At 36.1% G+C, this 21,268-nt stretch overlaps 1 protein-coding gene across 1 annotated transcript in view; it reads right to left on the reverse strand.

The window, feature by feature from the left end:
* Positions 1–255: 255 nt before the first annotated feature.
* Npffr2 (neuropeptide FF receptor 2) overlaps positions 256–21,268 on the reverse strand; it is a 45,941-nt gene continuing 24,928 nt past the window's right edge. The window contains 4 exon segments of the mRNA XM_070013177.1: positions 256–1,438; positions 1,440–2,214; positions 6,527–6,626; positions 10,752–11,086. Of these exon segments, the coding sequence (XP_069869278.1) occupies positions 1,313–1,438; positions 1,440–2,214; positions 6,527–6,626; positions 10,752–11,079 (1,329 nt within the window). The 5' untranslated portion in view covers positions 11,080–11,086 and the 3' untranslated portion in view covers positions 256–1,312.

Genomic DNA, 21,268 nt, shown 5'->3' on the forward strand with positions numbered 1-21,268 from the left:
TTTCCCAAGTTTATGCTCTTTACAAGGAAAGCCATCTATGAAGCATGAAGAAATGTGTCTCCTTTTGTTGAGTACCACAGTTCTACTACACAAGATGAATCACCTGTGACATTTTACACATGGACGTACAATGACTTGCTTCTAGACTCATCCAAATAATGATTAGAAAAAATTGAAGAACCAAGTTCAAAGGGATATAACTCATCTTAGAAAACATAATACACTTTAAAGACAAGCATGTCAGTAAGTCTGTAGTCAACATTTTATTTCATTTTTAAAATTATCTTTAAGTCATTGTACCAAGGGGTTTCAATTCAACATGTTATCTCTAGTTGTTTGAGGTTGGTCCATACTATTTTCCACAGTGACTGTACAAATTCAGATTTCCACCAACAATGCGAAAAAGTTCCCTTTACTCTCCTCCCAACACTGCAGTCCTCTGTCTTTCTGGTAATGAGGAGTCAGGTGGTATCTCATTGTGGTTTTCATCCACATTTCCTTAATAATGAATGATGTCGATTTTTTTTTCTGGTCTTCTTAACCAGGGCTTTTTCTGATGTTTTGCAATTGAGTTGTTTGGGTTCCTTATATATTCTGGGTATTAACCCATCTTCATTTTCAAATTCAAAATCAGCGGGAGAATTGACAGAAAGCATTTTCATGCAAAATATTGCTGATCTATTACTATGTGGAGAAACAGGTGTTTATGTATATATAAATTTACAAGATATACGTGCTTGATTCATTTCACTCCCACTCAAGCAGCTAGGGCCAGCAGGAAGCAGAGAGGTCAGGCTTTGAAAATTTTGTGTGGAATGGACTTTTCCAAACAAATGCAGCCATTTTGTATGCTTTAAAAGTTATTACGTGAAAAGGCTTTAGTAGATCTTTTCTTTCGAACATCAGAAAGAAATGATGGTCAAAGCCACAAAGCAACAGTATTTAGCTATGTAATGCACAGCAGTATTAGGGTTACCAGAGCAGGTCTGTGTGTGTGTGTGTGTGTGTGTGTGTGTGTGTGTGTGTGTGTGTGTGTGTGTGTGTGTGTGTGTGTGTGTGTGTGTGTGTGTGTGTGTGTGTGTGTGTGTGTGTGTGTGTGTGTGTGTGTGTGTGTGTGTGTGTGCGCGCACGCGCTAGTCCTGGGGCTTGAACTCAGGCTTGAACTCAGGGTATAAGTATTGTCCCTGAGCTGTTTTTCTCAATGCTAACACTTGAGCTACAGCTCCACCTCCAACTTTTTGGCAGTTAATTTGAGATAAGAGTCTCACAAGCTTTCCTACTCAGGCTGATTTTGAACTGCAATCCTCAGATCTCAGTCTCCTGCATAGTTAGGATTACAGGGTTGAGCCACCAGCACCAGGTGACTTAGTGGGGCTTTTAAAGTCTCATTACTTTTGGTAACTTCGCCAAATTCTTCCATCATTAATTCCCCATTAGAGATTTTCAGCACTTTCTCCATACAGCAAATTTTCCCCATGCTGGTTTTGGAATGCACGTTCCTGGGTGAGCTGCTCAGACGTATGTATGGCCACATTGTTTTGACATCTTAGGGCATAAGCTTCTCTGGGCTTTGCCCCTTTCTGGCAGAGCTGGATCTGGAAAGCATCTTGGAAACCGCTACGAAAATTTTCATTGAAGAAACCATAAATAATGGGGTTGATGCTGCTATTGCAAAAGGCGAGCCAGTGGGCAAACGGGTAGATGTAGATGTTGATGACCCGCAGTGCCTCTGGAGAGAGGTCAGCATAATCAGACAGCATCATCAGGGTCCACAGGGGCAGCCAGGAGAGAATGAAGAGCAAGGCCACCATCAGCAGCATCTTGATGACCTTCTGCTTCTTCTTGGACACCATGTGCAATTGCTCCTGGCTCTGCTTGCCTGGGAGGGGCAGGGCTGTATTGAGGAGTACCATTCCAATCCTGCCGTACATGACGACAATGAGAGACAGGGGAGCCAGGTAGATGGTGGCAAAGAGCACAGTGGTATAGAACTTTCTCATTCCCTGATTTGGCCAGTCCTCATGGCACCAGTAGACTGGGCTGGTTTTATTCTGGGAGCTGAGTTTCACTCGGTAGTATTTTTCTTCCTGTACGTGCAACATGATTGCAGATGGAGCCATGATAGTGATCGCCAAGACCCAGATTATCACAATAATGACAAAAGCTACTTTGAGAGTGAATTTGGGTTTAAAAGGGTAGACCACACATCGGAATCTGCAATGAAAAGCAAATATGTATGAGCCACTACCTCACAATGTCCGCTCAGGTTGTGAATCATGTCTATTCAAGTAGCTAAGTTCTCCATCCATATTCACCTCCAAAGCATAGCAAGTTATCTGTAGCAGTGAAGTCGCACTGTCATTTTTGTATTTGATATGTGTTTGCACGCAAAATTTGAACAAGTCAAGCATTTCAGGCACAATAATAATAAAATAATAATAATAAAATAATATTGGTAACTGGCATATACAGACTGTGGCACAGTCTGTTCCATTGGTTTGCATGGGTCATCACTTTAAGCCTCACTACTTAAAACACGAGGACACAGATATAGAAAAGGTAAACATGTTGCCTGTTTTAGCGTTTTAGCATAGGTTTGTTGGCTTGGTGCTGTCCACCTGACAGTGTGCCCAGTAGACCATGAGCTCGATTAGGCTGTTAAGGCAATCTCCTTCACTTTCTTGGCTGTTCCCCAAAACACTATCTCTGTACTTGACCATGAAACCTGCTTTGGCCAATAGTAGGCAGAAGCTTTTCATGCACATTGGCTTGTCCTTTTGGAATGTTTCCAACTTGCATATTCCATATTCCTAATTCAAGACACTTGAATTAGGTGGGAGGCATGTAAGGAAAGGCCCTAGGGGATGGCAGGCTGACCATCTTGGCTGTTGCAGCCTCTGCTTAATTCCCAGGGTAACACCACTATAACATGCGGAGCAGGAGAGCCACCCCGAGGTGCCAGCAACCAACAGAACCATGAGGAGCGATACAGCATTATTTGTTTTAAGCCACTATTTTGATGATTGATTTTAGAGCTTTGGGTGTAAGAGTTCCTATAACAAATTTATGAGCCTTTCAGATATTCTATGTCATCTAGTGAACATGAAAATCCAGCATCAGCATGTAGAGTAATGTGTAATTCATTTCATTACTTTAGTTATTATGGAGCTTCTTACAACTATATTGATAGTTATTATATTGATTATAATCAGCCCTTACTATGAAGCATTACTAGCATCTTATATATGTTCCAAGTGCTATTACTTTTTTCATCTTTGATTTTTTCTTGATTACAAAATGAAATTTTATCAAAATTATCTTTCAGATCTGCAAGTAAAGAAATTTAGAGGTTTAAGTGGGAGGGCAGAAACTTCCAATTAATTCATGTGGGATATCTTCAGACAATGCCTAGTTAGCTTGGAATCTGACTTCTCTGTTGTCATCTTTCATAAATCTTTCCTTTGCCAGGTCTTCTCTCTAATTATCAAGAGTCCTTCTAGTCTCCTAATCAGTGAGTCCTCCCATTCTTCCACTTTGAAACTGTGAGTAATTTCAAAAGCACAATTCTAAGTATTTTGATTTTATGAAGATCGACTATTGAGTTTAAAATATTGTTTTATCATTTATTAAGGCATAGGCAGACAGAAGAGAGGATAGTCTAGGTTGAGAAATAGTTAGTGGAAAAATTATCCAACAAGCACTAAAGTTGGACTAGGGTTTGGACCTTATCCAGAGAAAAAGGAGATTCATTGAAGGATTTAACATGGCTAAGGGGAAGATTACTATTTTTATTAGGTTATTTACTTTTTTGTAATTTATTATTTATAAATAAACATATATTAAATGATAATTCATTATTGTTTTGGTGTTATTGGTGCTACCTCTGAAAAATTAAAAACAGAATGAGTCAAATTAAATTTACTTACTTGACAAAAATATGTAAAATGCAATTTAAAACTCACGCTCTCTCTGGAAATCAAAGCATTACACCACATACAGGACAAATTAATGTGTATGTTTATTTATTAATTAACCTCATTTACGTTTTTCTAACATAAAGATAATGAGAAAAATATATCTCCTTACTTTTTTACCCAAATTTAACAAACTTTTGGTGCTAACCACAACGTAAGCATTAGCAACCCAGTGGAAATCCTGTTGGCAGATAAACTTCTTCCTCTTTGCCTAGGAGTTCAGAAGTTGCTGCACACACACACACACACACACACACACACACACACACACACACACACATAGTTTTTTGGTTGTTTTTTTTTTTTGTCAGTTGTGGGGCCTGAATTTTGGGCCTGGACACTGTCCCCCTGAGCTCTTCAGCTCAAGGATAGTGCTCTACCACTTGAGCCACAGCACCACATCTAGCTTTCTCTGCTTATGTGGTGCTGAGGAATTGAACCCAGGGCCTCTTGCATGCAAGGCAAGCACTCTACCACAGAGCCACCTTCCCAGCCCTGCTACCTATATTTTTATGCTTTTCAATTATTAGTCTTCATCTTTAGTGCCTTAAAATTTAGTGGTACCATGTTGTATATCTCATTACATAACCTCCTTCATTGAGGGCGTATGCTTTTGAAATGTTTGCATGTTGATCTATTTCGTTTTAGTCACAATACATCTTTTGAAAGATGCATTAATTTTATTCTCATTTACTTTTTAAGATGAAGATCAATATTTCTTCCTAAATATGTTCAGGAGAGTAATAGAAACAGTAAAAAAAAAGAATTGAATACTTAAATACTAAGATAGTCTCAGGATCTATGCTGAAATACGAGTAATAGTATAGATATTTATTCACTCTGAATTTATGCAATTATACAACTAAAGTATTCCATTATTACAAATATTCAACAAAACAATAATTTAGTAGAAGCACTAGTTAGTAGTAGTAGTACATAAATAAAAGATGTATAATTAACATAATTTAGCATAATTATAGGAGCAGTTACAGGGTATAGTGACTAGGAAAACATTAAGGCTCAAATTTCACGATGATTAGTAAAGGTTTAAATTTTATTCTATTTACCTATATACCAAATAAAATGATTACCTGATAGGTCCTTGGGAATTGGGTAAAACATTATTCAAATAATGATATAAATAATAGATCAATATTAAAAATAAAATCTAACCAGTTTGTTCTTTTGATATCAACAATTCCATTGTAGGGGCTGGGAAGGTGACTCAGTGGTAGAGCACTTGCCTTGCATGCAAGAAGCCCTGGGTTCGATTCCTCAGCACCACATAAGCAAAAAGAAAAAAAAGCCAGAAGTGGTGCTGTAGCTCAAGTGGTAGAGTGCTAGCCTTGAGCTGAAGAGCTGAGGGACAGCGCCCAGGCCCAGAGTTCAGGCCCCACGGATGGACCCCCCAAAAAAACAAAAAACAAAGAAAAAAAAACCCAATTCCATTGTATTTCAGACTTTTAACCTCACTTGCTTTCTCTTTACACACACACACACACACACACACACACACACACACACACACACTGCTGCTACTAGTTGGCAGTTTCACTTAGTTGGCAGTTTGTCTTCCAGATCACTGTTTATATAGTTTGTCAATATTTCTTCATGCCTACTGCTGCTGCCTTAATGGAGGCATGTAACCCCTCCCAGCTGTTTCCTTGTAAAAGTTTCTTAACTATTCTCTTTCCATATCACATTACTCAGTCCATCTCACTAGCTGCTGAAGAGACGAAAATGATAAACTATTTATTAGTCTCTTGCTTAAATGAAACAAATAGCTCTCTCTTGTCTTTGGGACAAGTTTTCACTCCTTAAAATGTGAAATGGGTCTATGAAAATCAACTGGTGTTCCCTAATATGCACCCTCCTTCCTATTCCCACTGAACTGTCTTTATTACCTAAACAAGCTTCTTTCAAGAGCTCTATGTAGGTAGATGTTAAGGCTTAAAAGACATTCTTTCCCTAGTATCTTCCTAAGGCAAATGTATAATTCCTTGAGATTTAGACAAGCTTTGTCTCTTCTTTGAATCCACAAGTTCTTCTCCTAACAGGTAGAATTAATCATGTTCTCCATATCACAGTAGAGAGCATTATTTATAGGGATTTTTGATAAGTTTGTCTCTTCTACCAGCTTATAGACTTCCTGAGACAGTATACGATCTTATTTCTTACAGAGATTACGCTACCTAGCCCACTATCTGACAGTCAACAAACTGGTTAACTGAATGAATAAATAATTTAATCCTAAAGCCTAGATAACATTTTAGATTTCAGAATATTCATATTTGCTTCATTAAAATTTCTAGATTCTACTATGAAAATAAAATTACAACACCTATAATTATGTCATCTTTTTAAATACAGAGAATTTAATAGCTTTGTTTTCTTATTATCACACCATTACTGGATATATGCCTTGTTCCTAAAAAGTTAAGTATCAAGAATAGTATTGAGGAGACTTGGCCAAAACTAGATTATATATTTTTCTGGTGGATTATTCATGGGCACATCCATTTATCTAGATTCAGAGTTTTGTGCTGACTTACCTGTCCACTGCTATGGCAACTAACGTAAAAACTGAAGCCGAGACTGATATCCCCTGGATCAATCCACTGATCTTACACATGCTATTTCCAAATGGCCATCCTGAAAGGGAAGTAGAACAATCTTTCAGAAGATCATCTTACTGCACTGAAGGAACAAATAGAAAAGTGAATTCAGGATGAATGCATTGTTTTCATCATGATAACTATGCTCAATGCCTCCCAATATTTTTACTGGTTTCTCCAGAACATTTTTAAGGATAGTAATCACTAGATTCAAGGCATTGAAATAACTATTTTACATCTATTAACATATAATTCCCATAACAAGAATTTGAAGATTTTATTTATTTATATAACAATTTTATTGTTTATTACTTATATTTTCCTAATATATGTATAGAGAAGTAAACAGCACAAATATCACATTTTATGTCAATGACAGTTAGCAACACATTAAGGACTTGAACTAAGACTACAGGTTTATAGCGTCTGAACCATTAACACTTTGTTTGTTTATATATAAAGTACTGAAACAGTTTACATTATAGCTACTCCAAAATTAAGAGAACGTTTGCATAAACTAGATTAGTTTATTTTAACTATTTAACTGAACATTAACTCCTAGGAAGTCTGGGGAAAAGGTACTAATAAAATTGTTAAAGCAGTTTGATTTTCTAAATACTTATCTGGTATTAAAAGGAAGTAATATTCTTTGACTTGCAAATATTCTATACATGTCATTCAGATTTTTAAATTTTACCTAAAAAAATCCTATACTTAATTTTTCCAAAACAAAATATTATTATTTAATTTTAAATAGCCCAAATAACTCATACATTACATATATATTAACATTTGATAGACTATTTCTTGTTTTATTTTAAGACAGGCTCTTGATACGTTGCTTTTACTGGCCTCAAACACACAATTCTCCTACCTCAGCCTCCAGATCAGTCTAGATTACCTTAAACTAGGTTCTTGAATCACTTGCTAAGAAGAGAACATATATAGCCAGTCCTAAAATGTATTAGGTGATTATTTTTCAAAATATACAGATGTGATTATGTAGCCATTGATTGAACATGAAAGAATAATGCACATTTTATTTTATATTGCAAGTTTTATTTTATATTACTCACTTTATTGAAATGAGAGCATCAAATCAAGAAGAGTCTAAGTTCATAGAAATTGACGTGGGATTTGGGGAAAACATGATTGGGAGAAATTATGTATAAATCCAATCAGTGGCCTCCAGCTTTTCCCCAGGCTACCAGAATGGCAGTCTGCCTGCTGAGGAGACAGAAGAACAGGCTGTCCTAATTCTAAGTCAGCAGGTGCACAAACAATGGGTGCCACAATGATGCAGCAGGACTGAGTGACGTCATGCCACCGTGTAGACATTCTGCTGGTACAGAGCCCCTTTCAGCTCGGAAATGCAGTGGACCAGCCTTACTTTCATGTGGGGGAAATCAGAATTTCCTTGAAGGAAAGTGACCTGTCCAAGAATATCAACATATAGATTTGATTTCCCAATTAATGTCCAGTTTACTGAAGCTGGGGTTGATGTAATCTCAAGTTCCAGCAATAGGAAACTAGCAGGAAACTGTGTAATGCTTTCCTCTAAAACAGTCCCTTAAATACCTGTTAGTACTGGTAAGCTTCAACTATAAAAGAAAGGATGAAAACACATACTAATAAGTGCTTAAAATGGAAAATAAAACTATATTACTAACATCAGAAATACATTTTAGTCATGCAACATATATAATGTACTATAAGAAACACCGATACTAAGAGAATTAAAGATGTGATGAAAATTGATGCACTCAACATAAAAGTTAGAAGGAAGCTAAGGAAATCTTTCCTTTTTCTTATTTGGTTTGAGGAATCAAACCCAGGGTCTTTTCACATGTAATGCAAGTGTTCTTCCTCCAAGCTTTAGTATCTCCAGCTTTGTTTCTGAGACTAAGTCTCACTATATGGCACAAGCTAGCTTCATACTTCTATTCCTCTTGCCTCTGCCCCTGCCTCTACCTCCCGAGTGCTAGGAGTATAGGTTTGTACCATCACACCTGGTGCTAAGAAAAGTATTGAAAAATAGAACAATAACGAATGTAAAATAGAATAGAAAAGATTTTTAATAGCAATGATGACTCTCTAGCTTAATACAAGTCGAAGACAGGAAAATGAAGATATTGCCTTGGGTTGAAAAGCATTCATTTTTTGACTGAAATATCTAATGCATATCCAATACAATGAATGAAAAGCAGCAATACTTACTGCAAGGCTTTACTTTTATAAAATTCAGAGCACCAAAGATAAACAGAAATCCAAAAGGCTTTCAAGAAGAAGAATGATTAAAACAAGAGTGGAATGGTATGAGATTTTTCAGTAGCAATTACACATCTCTCTTTATTAACTAGAAAGTAATCCCTTTACAGTCAAAGGAAAGAAATTTCTACCCAGATTTTCTTGCAGCTAACTATAATTAAGAATGGAACAAAAAAAAGGTGTTTGCACACATACAAAGATCTCAAATATATTTGTGTCAATATATCATCTCTCAGGAAGGGCTACACCAAGAAAGAAGAAAGCATGGAACCAGAAATTTCAGGGGACTGAACACACAGAGAGGTACCAAGAATTCTAAGTACTTATCTCAGAGTAATCACTGAACTACACACTTAGAAAGCAACGTGTTAGCTGGGTACAAGTGTTCATGCCTGTAATCCTAGCTACTCAGGAGGCTGAAATCAGAGGACTGCAGTTCAAAGCCAGCCCAAGTAGGAAAGCCCATGAGACACTTGTCTCCAATAAAGTACTCAGAAAAAATTAGAAGTGACACTGTGGCTCAAGGGGTAAAGTGCTAGCCTGAGCAAAAGAAGCTCAAGGATAGTGCCCAAGTCCTGAATTCAAGCCCTAGGACTGGCATAAAAAAAAGAGAAAGGAATGTGTTCGGACAGTAAAAGGAAATCTGAGGATACCAGAATAGTAGCTCCATGAAAAAGATGCTATTGACATGATACAGATATGTTTGAATTATTACCTCAACAGCTATCCTCTGGGAAGAGAACTAGAGGACAGATTACTAACGTGCACAGTAATACTAAACAAATCAGTGTGCCATATCCTTAGGAAAACAATAGTTTCCTGAGAACTGGATATTCTATCTCTTTCTATGGTTCAGCATAGGTAACACACAAGTAAAATAGCAATATATGCTCTGGATATTGATTTAAAGACAAAATGATTTTGTTATTTGGGGAGACTAAGAAAAACAAAGAATGTGTGTCACCTTGTGTTTGTGTGGTGAAATTGCATTGTGAGGATGAACTCGACATCTACAGTTTAAAGACAACCTGTGAACTAGAAATATGTTCACAATTACCAAAAACAAATGCAAAAATGCGGAGTGGCTGCCTGGTGGGGCTGGACATTATGAACTATGGTGCAGTGATTGGTATGCAAAACTTAAAGTAATAATTTGATGTACAAACGCTTATAGGAGAAAATACTTCAAGAAAAGCAACTTACCTGAGAGTAACAGTAAATTTTAATGAATTTCTTTGTCCTCTTTTTGTCTACCACAAGATATTTACCATGTTGTATTCTCATTAAACATTTGCTTAGTGATAAATACCGCAAACAGAATTTATGCAATATAGAATGGTTAGAATAAGCACTCCGTTCATCTTGGCTTCTACTCCAGAGAAAGGAAGTAGATGGAGGAAGAGAAACCAGTTTTCCTATTCTTCATTAACCTTGTTGCCAGTCAGTTAGCCTGGGTTCTTTTTCTAATACTCTGACAGTGAGAGTAGCTGAACAATAGCTCTACTGCTAGGAGCAGATATGAGGGCCAAAGGCTTCCAGACTCAGAAGCTTATAGCTTTAAGTCCTGAGAAAAAGAAGCCATGACTCCAGGCTCTTAGACTGTGATGAATGAATGAATGAATGAATGAATGAATGAATGAATGACTCTGTCCTATAGAGAATAAATGACTCTGCCCTGTGGAGAATAAATGAATGATTTTCCCCTATGATGACTGAAAGAATGGCCCTCGCCCTTGATGAATGAAAAACCCTTACATTACATGAATGTCCTTGCCATGTGGTAAATGCATGAATGTCCCTGCCCTGTGATGAATGAATGAATGATCCTGCCCTGGCTCAAGGATACAGAGCAACATTCATCTTTACATTGCACACACATCATAAGCCAACATACCTGCTATGATATTGTCCAGCAGCGTTATAGGCATACAGAATATGCCAACTAGTAAATCACTTACTGCCAGGTTAAAGATGAAGAGATTAGTGACTGTGTGCATGTGTCTGTTCCTTATTACGATCAAGCAAACCATGGTATTTCCCACCATGCACAGGACGAAGATCAGGAAGTAGGAAATAATGAAGATGGTTGCTACTTGAGGCTGGTGGAGATAGTAGTTCACGTAGGTAATATTGATATCTGTGGAAAGGTGATGCAGTGTGTCATTGTCATGCCAGAGGTGATACCAGTTTTCTGAAGAGTCTGGGTCCCATCCTTCATTCATGATGGAGCTTAACAAAGGAGAGGGAGAAAAGCATAATTAGAAACTAGTAGAATAAAAGCTGGATGCTTGAGTTTAGTCAGAGGAGCACTCTGGAAGCAGCACAGAATTTTAATTGGCCTGTGATAAAATATATCACTTTGCATGAAACTGAATTATAAATAAAATATTCTATTAGATTTTAACTAAGCATTAGATACTACCACTTTGTACCAGGTGCAAAAAATGTATTTTCTTTCCTAATGTGCTTTATATTTTACTTTTACAGACATACCATCCATCCATTTGCAACTTTATTTCAGAACCTCCTAACCCCTGCCTTCTGGCATTTTAACCTATCAAAACCTAATTAAAACATAATTGTTCTTAGAAGGCTAGCTTATATGCCTCTAGTTCTTCTGGAGTCTGAATAAGTCTGTCTGCATCTTCAAAACTCACATAAAGCTTCTTGCAGTTACTGTTTTATCTCTGTGAACCAAATGTTCTTTGTACACCTTTTCTGATTATCTATCTATCTATCTATCTACCTACCTATCTATCTATCTATCTATCTATCTATCTATCTATCTATCTATCTATCTATCTATCTATCTATCTATCTATTTGTTTTGTGGTGCTAAGAATAGAATTCAGGGACTTGAACGAGGTAAGCTTTTAGTTCATTTTTCAGATATTATCTCAGACTAACTTTTCTCCAGCTTGCTTAAACACAATTCTCCTACCACTGCCTCCTAGTAATTGGACCAAGCCATGTGTAGCTTATTATTGAGATAGGCTATTGTAAACTTTTGTCTTGGCTGTCTTTAAACTTTGATTCTCCATAAGCAAAAAGAAAAAAGCTGGAAGTGGCGCTGTGGCTCAAGTGGTAGAGCGCTAGCCTTGAGCTGAAGAGCTGAGGGATAGTGCCCAGGCCCAGAGTTCAGGCCCCATGACTGGACCCCCCCCAAAAAAAAAATAAATAAATAAACTTTGATTCTCTTGTTTCTGCCTTCTAAGAGGATGGGAATTACAGGTATGTACTACAATGCTAGGCTCTTTTATCACACACTTCTAAATAGCTACTATAGCTACCATAGTACAAATCTCTTAAAATCAATCTAGGCTACTTGTTGAGCTTCATTTCATATAATTCTATTTACATAGAACAAATTATTATTGATTCTCTGTATAATAAAGTCGTACTTTGTATACCAGATGTATCCAAGATAACTCCTAAGATCAGTGATTTATTAGGAAGTAAAAAGTTTCAAGGGCAAAAATCTATAGGAAACTAGATACAAGCTCCCAAGAGTCCTTTCTCAATGGAACTACACAGGACATTTTTTAATACTTCTAGTGACTTGCTATAACACTATGTGTAAATTGTTGTCTCCCTGGGAAGCTCCTTATGGACTCAACACCCCAGGTATTCACAGAAGAAAGCTCAAGTGGTAACTTTTCCTGGAAAGGATCTCAGGTCTATACCTGCAGACACGATTCCTCACTTCCAGGCAGAACACAGAAACCACCACACAGAATATATCAACAACAGGCACAATACGCCACTTCAGCCACTTTTATTACTTCAGTGATGTGTGTATCACTATAAAGAACTATCTACTTTACATTCCAGATTACATTCCAACCAAGGATTTTGTAAAAAAAAAAAAAAGCACTTTAAAAGATAATGCTTTGGTTACATTAAAATATTAAAATCTTTGTTAATTTATTAGACTGATGGTTATATGTGCCCATAATTGAAAATAAATCTGACAGTGGTCTTGTACAACTAGTCTCCATATTTACTGCTTGGAATAATTGTATGCAATTTAATCAGTAAAAATGAATTTACAGGGGAATGGTGTTGGTAGCTAATCAGATCCTAGTTTTTCTAATTTGGGGAGGGGAAGGGAAATAACAAAATGCTGAAACAAGGATACAGGTTGACCTATTGTCACTATGTTGAAAACAAACTTTACAACTCTGGAGAAGTGGAGGAGGAGTTGGGGAGGGGGGAGGGAAGGGATAGCAGAGGAAAAACAAAGGAGGGGGTGACAATGCTCAATAGAAAAGGTACTCATTACCTTACTCATGCAACTGTAACCCTTCTATACAGTATCTTTACAATAAAAAAAATTAAAAATAAGACCTCTGAGGCATTAAGTGACTCATCCTCCTTATTCAGCATTTTCTTATCTTTTTTTAAAATGTGTTTTAATGTGAAAATATTGTACAGAGGGGTTACAATTACATGAGCAAGGTAATGAGTACCTTTCTTATCAAGCATTGTTGCCTCCTCCTTTGTTTTCCCCCTACCATCCCTTCCCTCCCACTTTTTAAAAAATCATTTTGGTCTATAAGTGTTATAAAATTATGCATTAATCACTTAATTGATTTTGGGTGGCTTTATTTTTTAATTTATATTTTAAATTTTATTTTCTTGTAAAAATGTTGTACAGAGAGTTACATCAGTAAGGTAATGAGTGCATTTCTTGTCGGACATGGTTACCCCCTCCTTCGTTTTTCTTCCACTATCCCTTCTCTCCCTTACCTCTCCCACTCTCACCCCAAAGGTGTAAGGTTCATTTCCAACATAATGTCTTGTGAGTATCATAGAGAAAAATCCCAAGTAACCTAGATTTGCTTGCTCTTAGTTGACTTAGTCTATTTCACTAATCACAAAGCTCACTTCCCTTGCTGTGGAAGCGACCTCTAACTGAAGTCACCTAATGGGATACAAATTATTCTCTCAGCAAATATCCTCTGTAGTTGACCGCTGGGGGGTAAAGTTACTTTTCTCTATCACCCAGGTTTTTGGAAGGTAGCTTTCTGGTATCTTCTCCTTTCTCCAGGGAAAAGATGCCTTTTGTATACTAAAATTGAACTTCAGAAGTAACTATTCGAGGACAAAGGAAATAAAATACATCAGTTATAAGGTTTTCTAATCAATAGCTTTTCTTTAGATTTACAGAACCTAGACCATCCAAGGACTGACATATAACAGCAGGCTGCTTATCAGAAAAACAGATTCTTGAAATGTGTAATTGGAAGTTGGAACTCTCTTGATACCTACTTATTTGACATTTTTTCCTACTACTCCTTAACTAATCTTTCTACCTGTTACTGGAAGGAAGGTGGTTTTTGTTGGTAATGGACAAATACAACTCACAATGGCTTACATGTAAGACCAGAGATTACAAAGTCACTATAACAAAGCATAGGGAAAAGCTATTGATTTTGACACTGATTCCTTTGGATTCAACTCACAATGGCTTATATGTAAGACCAGAGATTACAAAGTCACTATAACAAAGCATAGGGAAAAGCTATTGATTTTGACACTGATTCCTTTGGATTCAACTCTTGAAGTACAGATGACATAAAGCTAAGAAACATGGAATATATTAACCTAAAAGCTTCTCCATAGCAAAGAAAATAAGAATATATTTAGCAAGCCTACAGATTGAGAGCTAATAGCCAATAGAAGGCTAACATCCAAAATACACAGAGAATTCAGCAAGAATAAAACACCCAAATTAAAATTGGACAAAGAACATAAATATTTCTCCAAGATATACATGTAGCCCATGGATACATAAAAATGTTCAACCTAACTAATCTTTAGGGAAATGCATATTCAAGTCAGTAAGATATCATTGGATACCTGTCAAAATGGCTGTTATCAAATAGACAAAAGACAACAAATATTAGCTAAAATGTGAGCAAAATGGAAGTCTTGTATGCTGCTGGAAAACCATGGTGAGAACTAATGATTCCTCAGAAAACTGAAAATAGCATTATCATCTCACCAGAAATTCCATCTTGGGGTACTCACCAAAAATTTAAACACAATTTTCTGAAAAGATGTATTACTTTCCATGTGTATTGCAGCATTATTCACAATAGCCAAGTTAAGGAAATGAGATAAATACCCACAAAAAGAAAAATGGGTAAAGAAAATTATACAATGGAACATTATTCGGCTTCAAGAAAAAATGAAATTATGTCAATATGTTGTTAGAATCCAAAAACACTGGGCAAAAATGAAATAAGCCAAGTACAGGAAGACAAATATTGACTGTTCTCATTATACGTGGAATCTAAAACAATCAGACTTACAGAAGCAGAAATAAAAATGTTCATACATCATAAATCATCAATTTATATCTTAAACGAGAAACATAATCTGAAATGATGTCCCCATATTATACTTACTAATAACAAAGTAAAAATTATAACTTTTCAGTGGAAACCTGTCAAGTATTGCTTTAAAATATTCACATTAGCATTTCTAAATTGTACTACAAGTACCTATCTTACAAGAACATATCATGTCCTAAATTTTCTTGTATAACCTAAATTATGTTTATAACAAAACTACAGGTTTTAGATTATATTTACTTTTTCTGTTATAGATGCATGCTATTTTTTTCTCTCTCCCTCACATTTTACACTGCATTAGAAGGTAGTTCACAACCAAATTCTTAGGACCTAAAAGCAAGATTGAATAGGAACTAGTGGGTGGAAAACACTAGTTGAATGAGCGATTTTAAACAAAAATGAACATAAATGGTTATAGCTTGTATTTTTTCCTTTTTAAAAAAATAGTCATGGAATTTGAACTCAGGGTTTCACAGCTAGGCAAGTACTTTGTAGCTTGAGCCATGCCTGAGTACCTACATCCCCCTTCTTTTCTGCTCTTCTGACTTTTGAGGTAGAGTCGAATTTGCCTGGGCCACCCACTGATCCTCCTATTTACATTTCCATACATAGCTGTAATGACAAGTACACAACACTCTGCCCAGTTTTTGTTGTGGCCTTTGTTTTCTAAAGATCACATCAGTTAGAAGCAGATTTAAATGCTGCATCACTAAATAACACCAACATCCCACTAGAACAGCTTCTTGTAAGAAGTTGGTAAATGGTATCAGCTTTTACAAGGTAAGGAGCTTCCCTCCTATCTCTTAAATTGCCACTTCCAGGTTCACTCTAAGTATTAGACTACAAGAAATCAAATCAAATGAGCCTAAAGGAGTCACAATTTAAAAATGAAAGTATCTGAGAAACTGAAATGTGTTTGCCTGGATACAGCCAATGAGTTTGAAAATAGAATGGCTGAGAGGTTGAGCTATGCCTGTCCAACTTCCTCTAGGAATTCAGACATTTCCAGTGCTTTGGGTAAAAGCAAGGAGTAGGACATTTAAGAGGTAATCAGTACTTATAAATTGGATTCGTGCCCTTTAGAAAACAGGTAGGAATAAGCTTCTTTGTTCCTTCTACCATGTGAGAACATTGCTAGAGGCGCCAACCATGGAAAAGAGGCCCTTCACTTGACAATGAGTCTGCTAGGGTAAGAATAGAAATAGAGCAGAAAGACCAAACTCAACAGACCAGCAGGTTTTATTTGGGAGGAAAGCCTGAGAAGGGCAGCCAAGTCTCTTTCAACGTGGCTGAAGAGGAAATGGTATACTCTACTTGCAATCCTAGTTGTCAGTCTTTAAATATTAGGCAGAAAAGGTGAAGTGGGGGGCAGATAGAAGCGGAGTGAGATGGAGGTGGGCTGGGTGAGAAATGTTATTTTGATCAAGGATCAACAGCATCTCTATTCCTCATTTTGATCAAGGATCAACAGCATCTCTATTCCTCAGGCGTATCAGATGTAGCCGGGGTCTCTTCTAAGACCGGCCAGCCCATTGCATTTGTTCAGTGGGAAGCGGTAGAAGATGATTCAGTGGAGTTAGCAGCAAAGATAGTTCTAAGAGATGGCTGTCAGGAATGTATTCCATGTAAGTCCTTTTTTCCATCAGCTGGTGCCTTCATTTTGGACTTCCCAGCCTTGAGGACGAGGAAGAAGACATTTCTGTTACCTGCAAGTTTCCTAATCTAAGGTATTTAGTTATATCAGTCCAAATGGACTAAATGATAAAACATATGAGCTCCTATAAGTCACATCAGACTTTTCTTATTGCTTCTTTGTGGCTCTATAAGCAAGGAACAGGAAAGTTTCATGATGATTTATTCCCTAGAACTTTCCACATCTACCTATTGCCATGATCCGGAAAGATTTTTAGTGGCCAAGCTGTTATTGTTGGTTCTGTGGCAAATAACATACCTTTAAATTCAAAAGCTCAACCAACCTGGTGGAAAAATGTGGGTGAAGCAAACCATTTGATTTGCTACCCTAGGAAATCATGTACTTTCCCTGGCAATACATCATAGCAGGGGAATCTCCTGGACATCTTTCTAAGACCTGGTTTCCACTGATGGCAAATACTGGAAGAAAACCTGGGTGTTTTTTTGCTCTAGAGAAAAAAAATATTCTGTTCTCCTTAATCTGGAAGCAGCAGGATGTAAGAGATATTGCCCACATGATCCCATCCATGTGATGTGTCAAATGTACATCCATCGGCCTGCCACAGCTATAGGGCATTTAGAGTCTATAATTTTATTGATAGGATTAACTGAAGTCCTTATTTAGACAAATGGTGCTCTCCAAGATAAGAAATACTTTAAGGAACTTGAGCTGAAATTTCTTATTGAAATAAAACATGTGAAAATGGATTATCCAGAGGAGAGAGTGAATCAAAAAAATTTTAAATTTCATAATTAAATGTCTTCATCTAATTGTATATTTTAAATTCCAAAGAATTTCATATAATTGAAGTTAAATATTTTCTACTGAAATAAAAAAATTCACCAAATGCTTTTTAAAGAAATAACTTCATTTTACGCCCAGTCCGTACCGGGCTAGTTCAAATATTGGCTGGTTTTAAATGTCTTATGCTTTATTTAAAATATAGTAAGTCCAATAACAACTTGAGAAATGTGATGCAAGGAGACATTGATAAAGTTCAAACAAGACATCCCTTAAAGGTTTTAAATATCTGGTCAGAAATCTACTTCTCCCACATATATCAGAAGAATGTATCCAGAGAAAGAAATATTGGTGACTCCAAGTAATGTTCTTATGAATCTTAACTGGACAAAGAGACTAATGCATTTAATACTTTAATATGGTATCCTTGAATAAATATTGATTATTATAAATAAACACATAAACTATGGATTTAGGGGGATTAATGACTCTGTAAAAAGTATCCTGCCATTGTGATATAAGATGGAAATATGTCATAAACTGAACACTATCTTGTTTTGTTAGCCAATACCACAAAACTTTACCTCAAAATTCAGGCAAGAAGTGAGCATCTGATACAGAAAGAGGGAGCCTCGTTTCTTGAAAGTTCATTTGATATGTTTTTTTCTCTCAATGTCTGAGACTAGCCTTAATGACCCAGAAAATCTTTGACTGCGCTCCTTAACTGTCTAAATTCTTGAAAGTATTAGTAAAGTTCAAGCATGAGTAAATTCAAAAAAAGTAATTCAGGCTTTATTTATAAAATATAATAGGAACAAACAACTTTTAAATACCTTATATCTATAAATACATATGACTAAAATGTGAGTCTATTTCCTATCTGAACTTTTCTTTATATTTTGACATAAACATCATGGAGAAAATGGAGTGACAATGGACAAAAAAAGCAAACTAATGCAACAGCAATACTCACAAGACAATATGTTGAAAATGAACTTTACAGCTTGGTGGGAGGGTTGGGGGAGAAAAAGTGGTAGAAGAATGAGGGAGAGGTAACAAGTTTAACAAGAAATATACCCACTACCTTACTATGTAACTGTAACCTTGACAATAAAATTAAATTTTAAAAAAGTCATGGAAATGTAAACCAGCCTTCTTTTCAAGGAGTGAACACATACAACTTGGGAAAGTATATTTTGAAGAGATCACTTCATATAAGAATGAGACTGCTTCATCCTTCCTTTCTTCCAGGGCAAAATTATGAGTAAAAGAACCAAAGACCAATTTGAGCACTTGAATAAATACCTGGTCTGTAATAGGCAATGTGAATTCCTTTATATGTTTCAATCCATTTTATCTTCCCAGTAATCCCATAAAGTTGCTACTAAAAGTATTTCAAATTGAATAGATAGGAGATAGATAGGTAGCTACTAAATAACCAGACCCAAACCTCACAACTAATAGTGAGGAAGATTGAGAAACATATGAAAGAGTCTCATACAGTGTGAAGGTCAGAAACATATCTCAAGAGTGGGCAACTTGACCTAACTATGGAAAAGCAACAGTTCAAAGGGATGAGAAAGGAAATGGAGAGAATTGAATATACCCCAAGAATCTCCAACAATACTATCTTGGGAAATAATAGTGGATGCTCACTTCCTAGAGTCCTGGGTGTTAAGACAACATTTATCTGTAATTTATGTAATTTATGGTAATTGCACTGATAAAACATGGATTGTTGAGATGAATCATAAAAGCAACCACATTTTGTTCTGTTGACCTTCAGTTGCATTATTTGAAGTTAATTTAATAATTTAAAACTTCAGAAATATGTGAAAACATCTTGTATTACCAACCAGAGTTTTCACTATACTAGATATCATCTTGTAAGCATTAGACAGATCCAATATAGTGGTCCTGGCAACTTCAAGAAATACAGATTATAAAACTGATTATTAAACAAAGTTTCATAGCCAAAATAAGATCAATAAAAGCTTAAAAAACATAATTTTTATGGGAATTTTAGATCTGACTGTGTATCTTGAAGAAATAGAATTGACCAAATATGGCTAAAGGACAATGTAGCTTTGGCAGAGAAATGGAAAGTTCACCACTTATCTCTCATGTTTTGTTTTATTTATTCCTAGACCTCTTCATTCTGCTAATGAACCATAACTAAATTGTCCACAAAATATCCCACCAAGAATACTAACTTTCAAAAAGATTACTACATTTTGAACTAACGGTAACCTATTGAGAACAATTTTAAGGTACTTCCATTGTCAATTAGATGTAAACTGGGAAATCCCAGGTGAATTAGAGTAATGGATAGCTTTACACTGCTCCATTTATGTGGGAAATGTGGATTTGCAGTTCCTCTCCTTAGATAGAGGTTTCTCCACCCTATTAATGTTGGCTTTGGTCATTCCATTTGCTTATTATGAAAGAAACATGAACACAGTGATGGGGTTATGATGCTGAGTTTCTCCTGCAGAGACATAGCAAACTCCTGCTTGTTTCCCTTAAATGCTTACTTTAGCAATGTGAAGGACAAGTCAGGTGAGACTACTGGTCCAAGAAATTCAAGACACACCTGTGACCTGTCGGAAACTACCTCTAGCCCTAGACTGGAGCCAAAGACTTCTTTGATAAAAGTAGAGTTTCCTTGTTTTAATTTTTGTTTTTCATGAGACACGATCTCATTGTGTAGTTAAACTGGCCTCAAATCTGAGAGTTTGGGATTACAGGCATGGCATTCCAGGCCCAGCATGACTGTTGACTTAGCCCTGCATTTGGTGGGGGGGAGGGGTGTGTGTGTTAGCTTTCTTAAATTACTGTTGGAGGCACTGGCTGATGGAGAACAGAGCATTAAGGGGTTGAAGCTAATGTCTATGACACAGGTGTTTGGTTATATATCTTTGTGGAGTGAGCCAAGTAAGATACATGAAATGTGTGCAGCCAAGCATTCTAAAGGCTCCAGAGTTTGTAGGGAAATTCTGGCTAAAGTCTTAAGTAGCCAGAAGTCCTGCAGCAAGCAAATGATCATAAATCTTTGTTATCATAGCATTTTACCTTTGTTTATTATGCCACAAAATTGATTTCCTAATTACCCAAGGGACATATTAATGCATATTCATCAATTTTCAAATACTAACAAAATAAAGTTTAAAAATAAAAAAATCAGTATCAAAATTTTATATGATTTTTTCCTTAGAAAGCAAATTTCAAGATCAACATTTATAGAAGGTCTGCTTTAATTTCCTCCATAAAATGAGATGTATATTTTAAATGAGTTTTTAAAAGGATTTATTTTGAAAGCATACTTTTTTCCTAATACAATCAAGCCAACACAGATGATTAAAAGGTCATGTTCATTATTATTATAGTTTAGAAATGACATAGAACTAAAACTAATTTAGTGCTTTTTTTAATGTCCCTAAGACAAATCTAATGACTTCATAGGTATCTCTTTTCTTATCAACAATTCTTAGAAGTTAAAACAGCAACTGTCAGCCTGAGGGAATGAAGATTCTAACCTTTAAAAAACTGACAAAGCAAAGAGAATCAGACTTTAGACCTGGCTCCTAAAATGAAGCAATCACCTTAATAAATCACTGG

This window comes from Dipodomys merriami, unplaced genomic scaffold, assembly GCF_024711535.1.
Source record: "Dipodomys merriami isolate MVZ:Mamm:240054 unplaced genomic scaffold, mDipMer1.0.p SCAF_9, whole genome shotgun sequence".
NCBI classification, from domain to species: Eukaryota; Metazoa; Chordata; class Mammalia; order Rodentia; family Heteromyidae; genus Dipodomys; species Dipodomys merriami.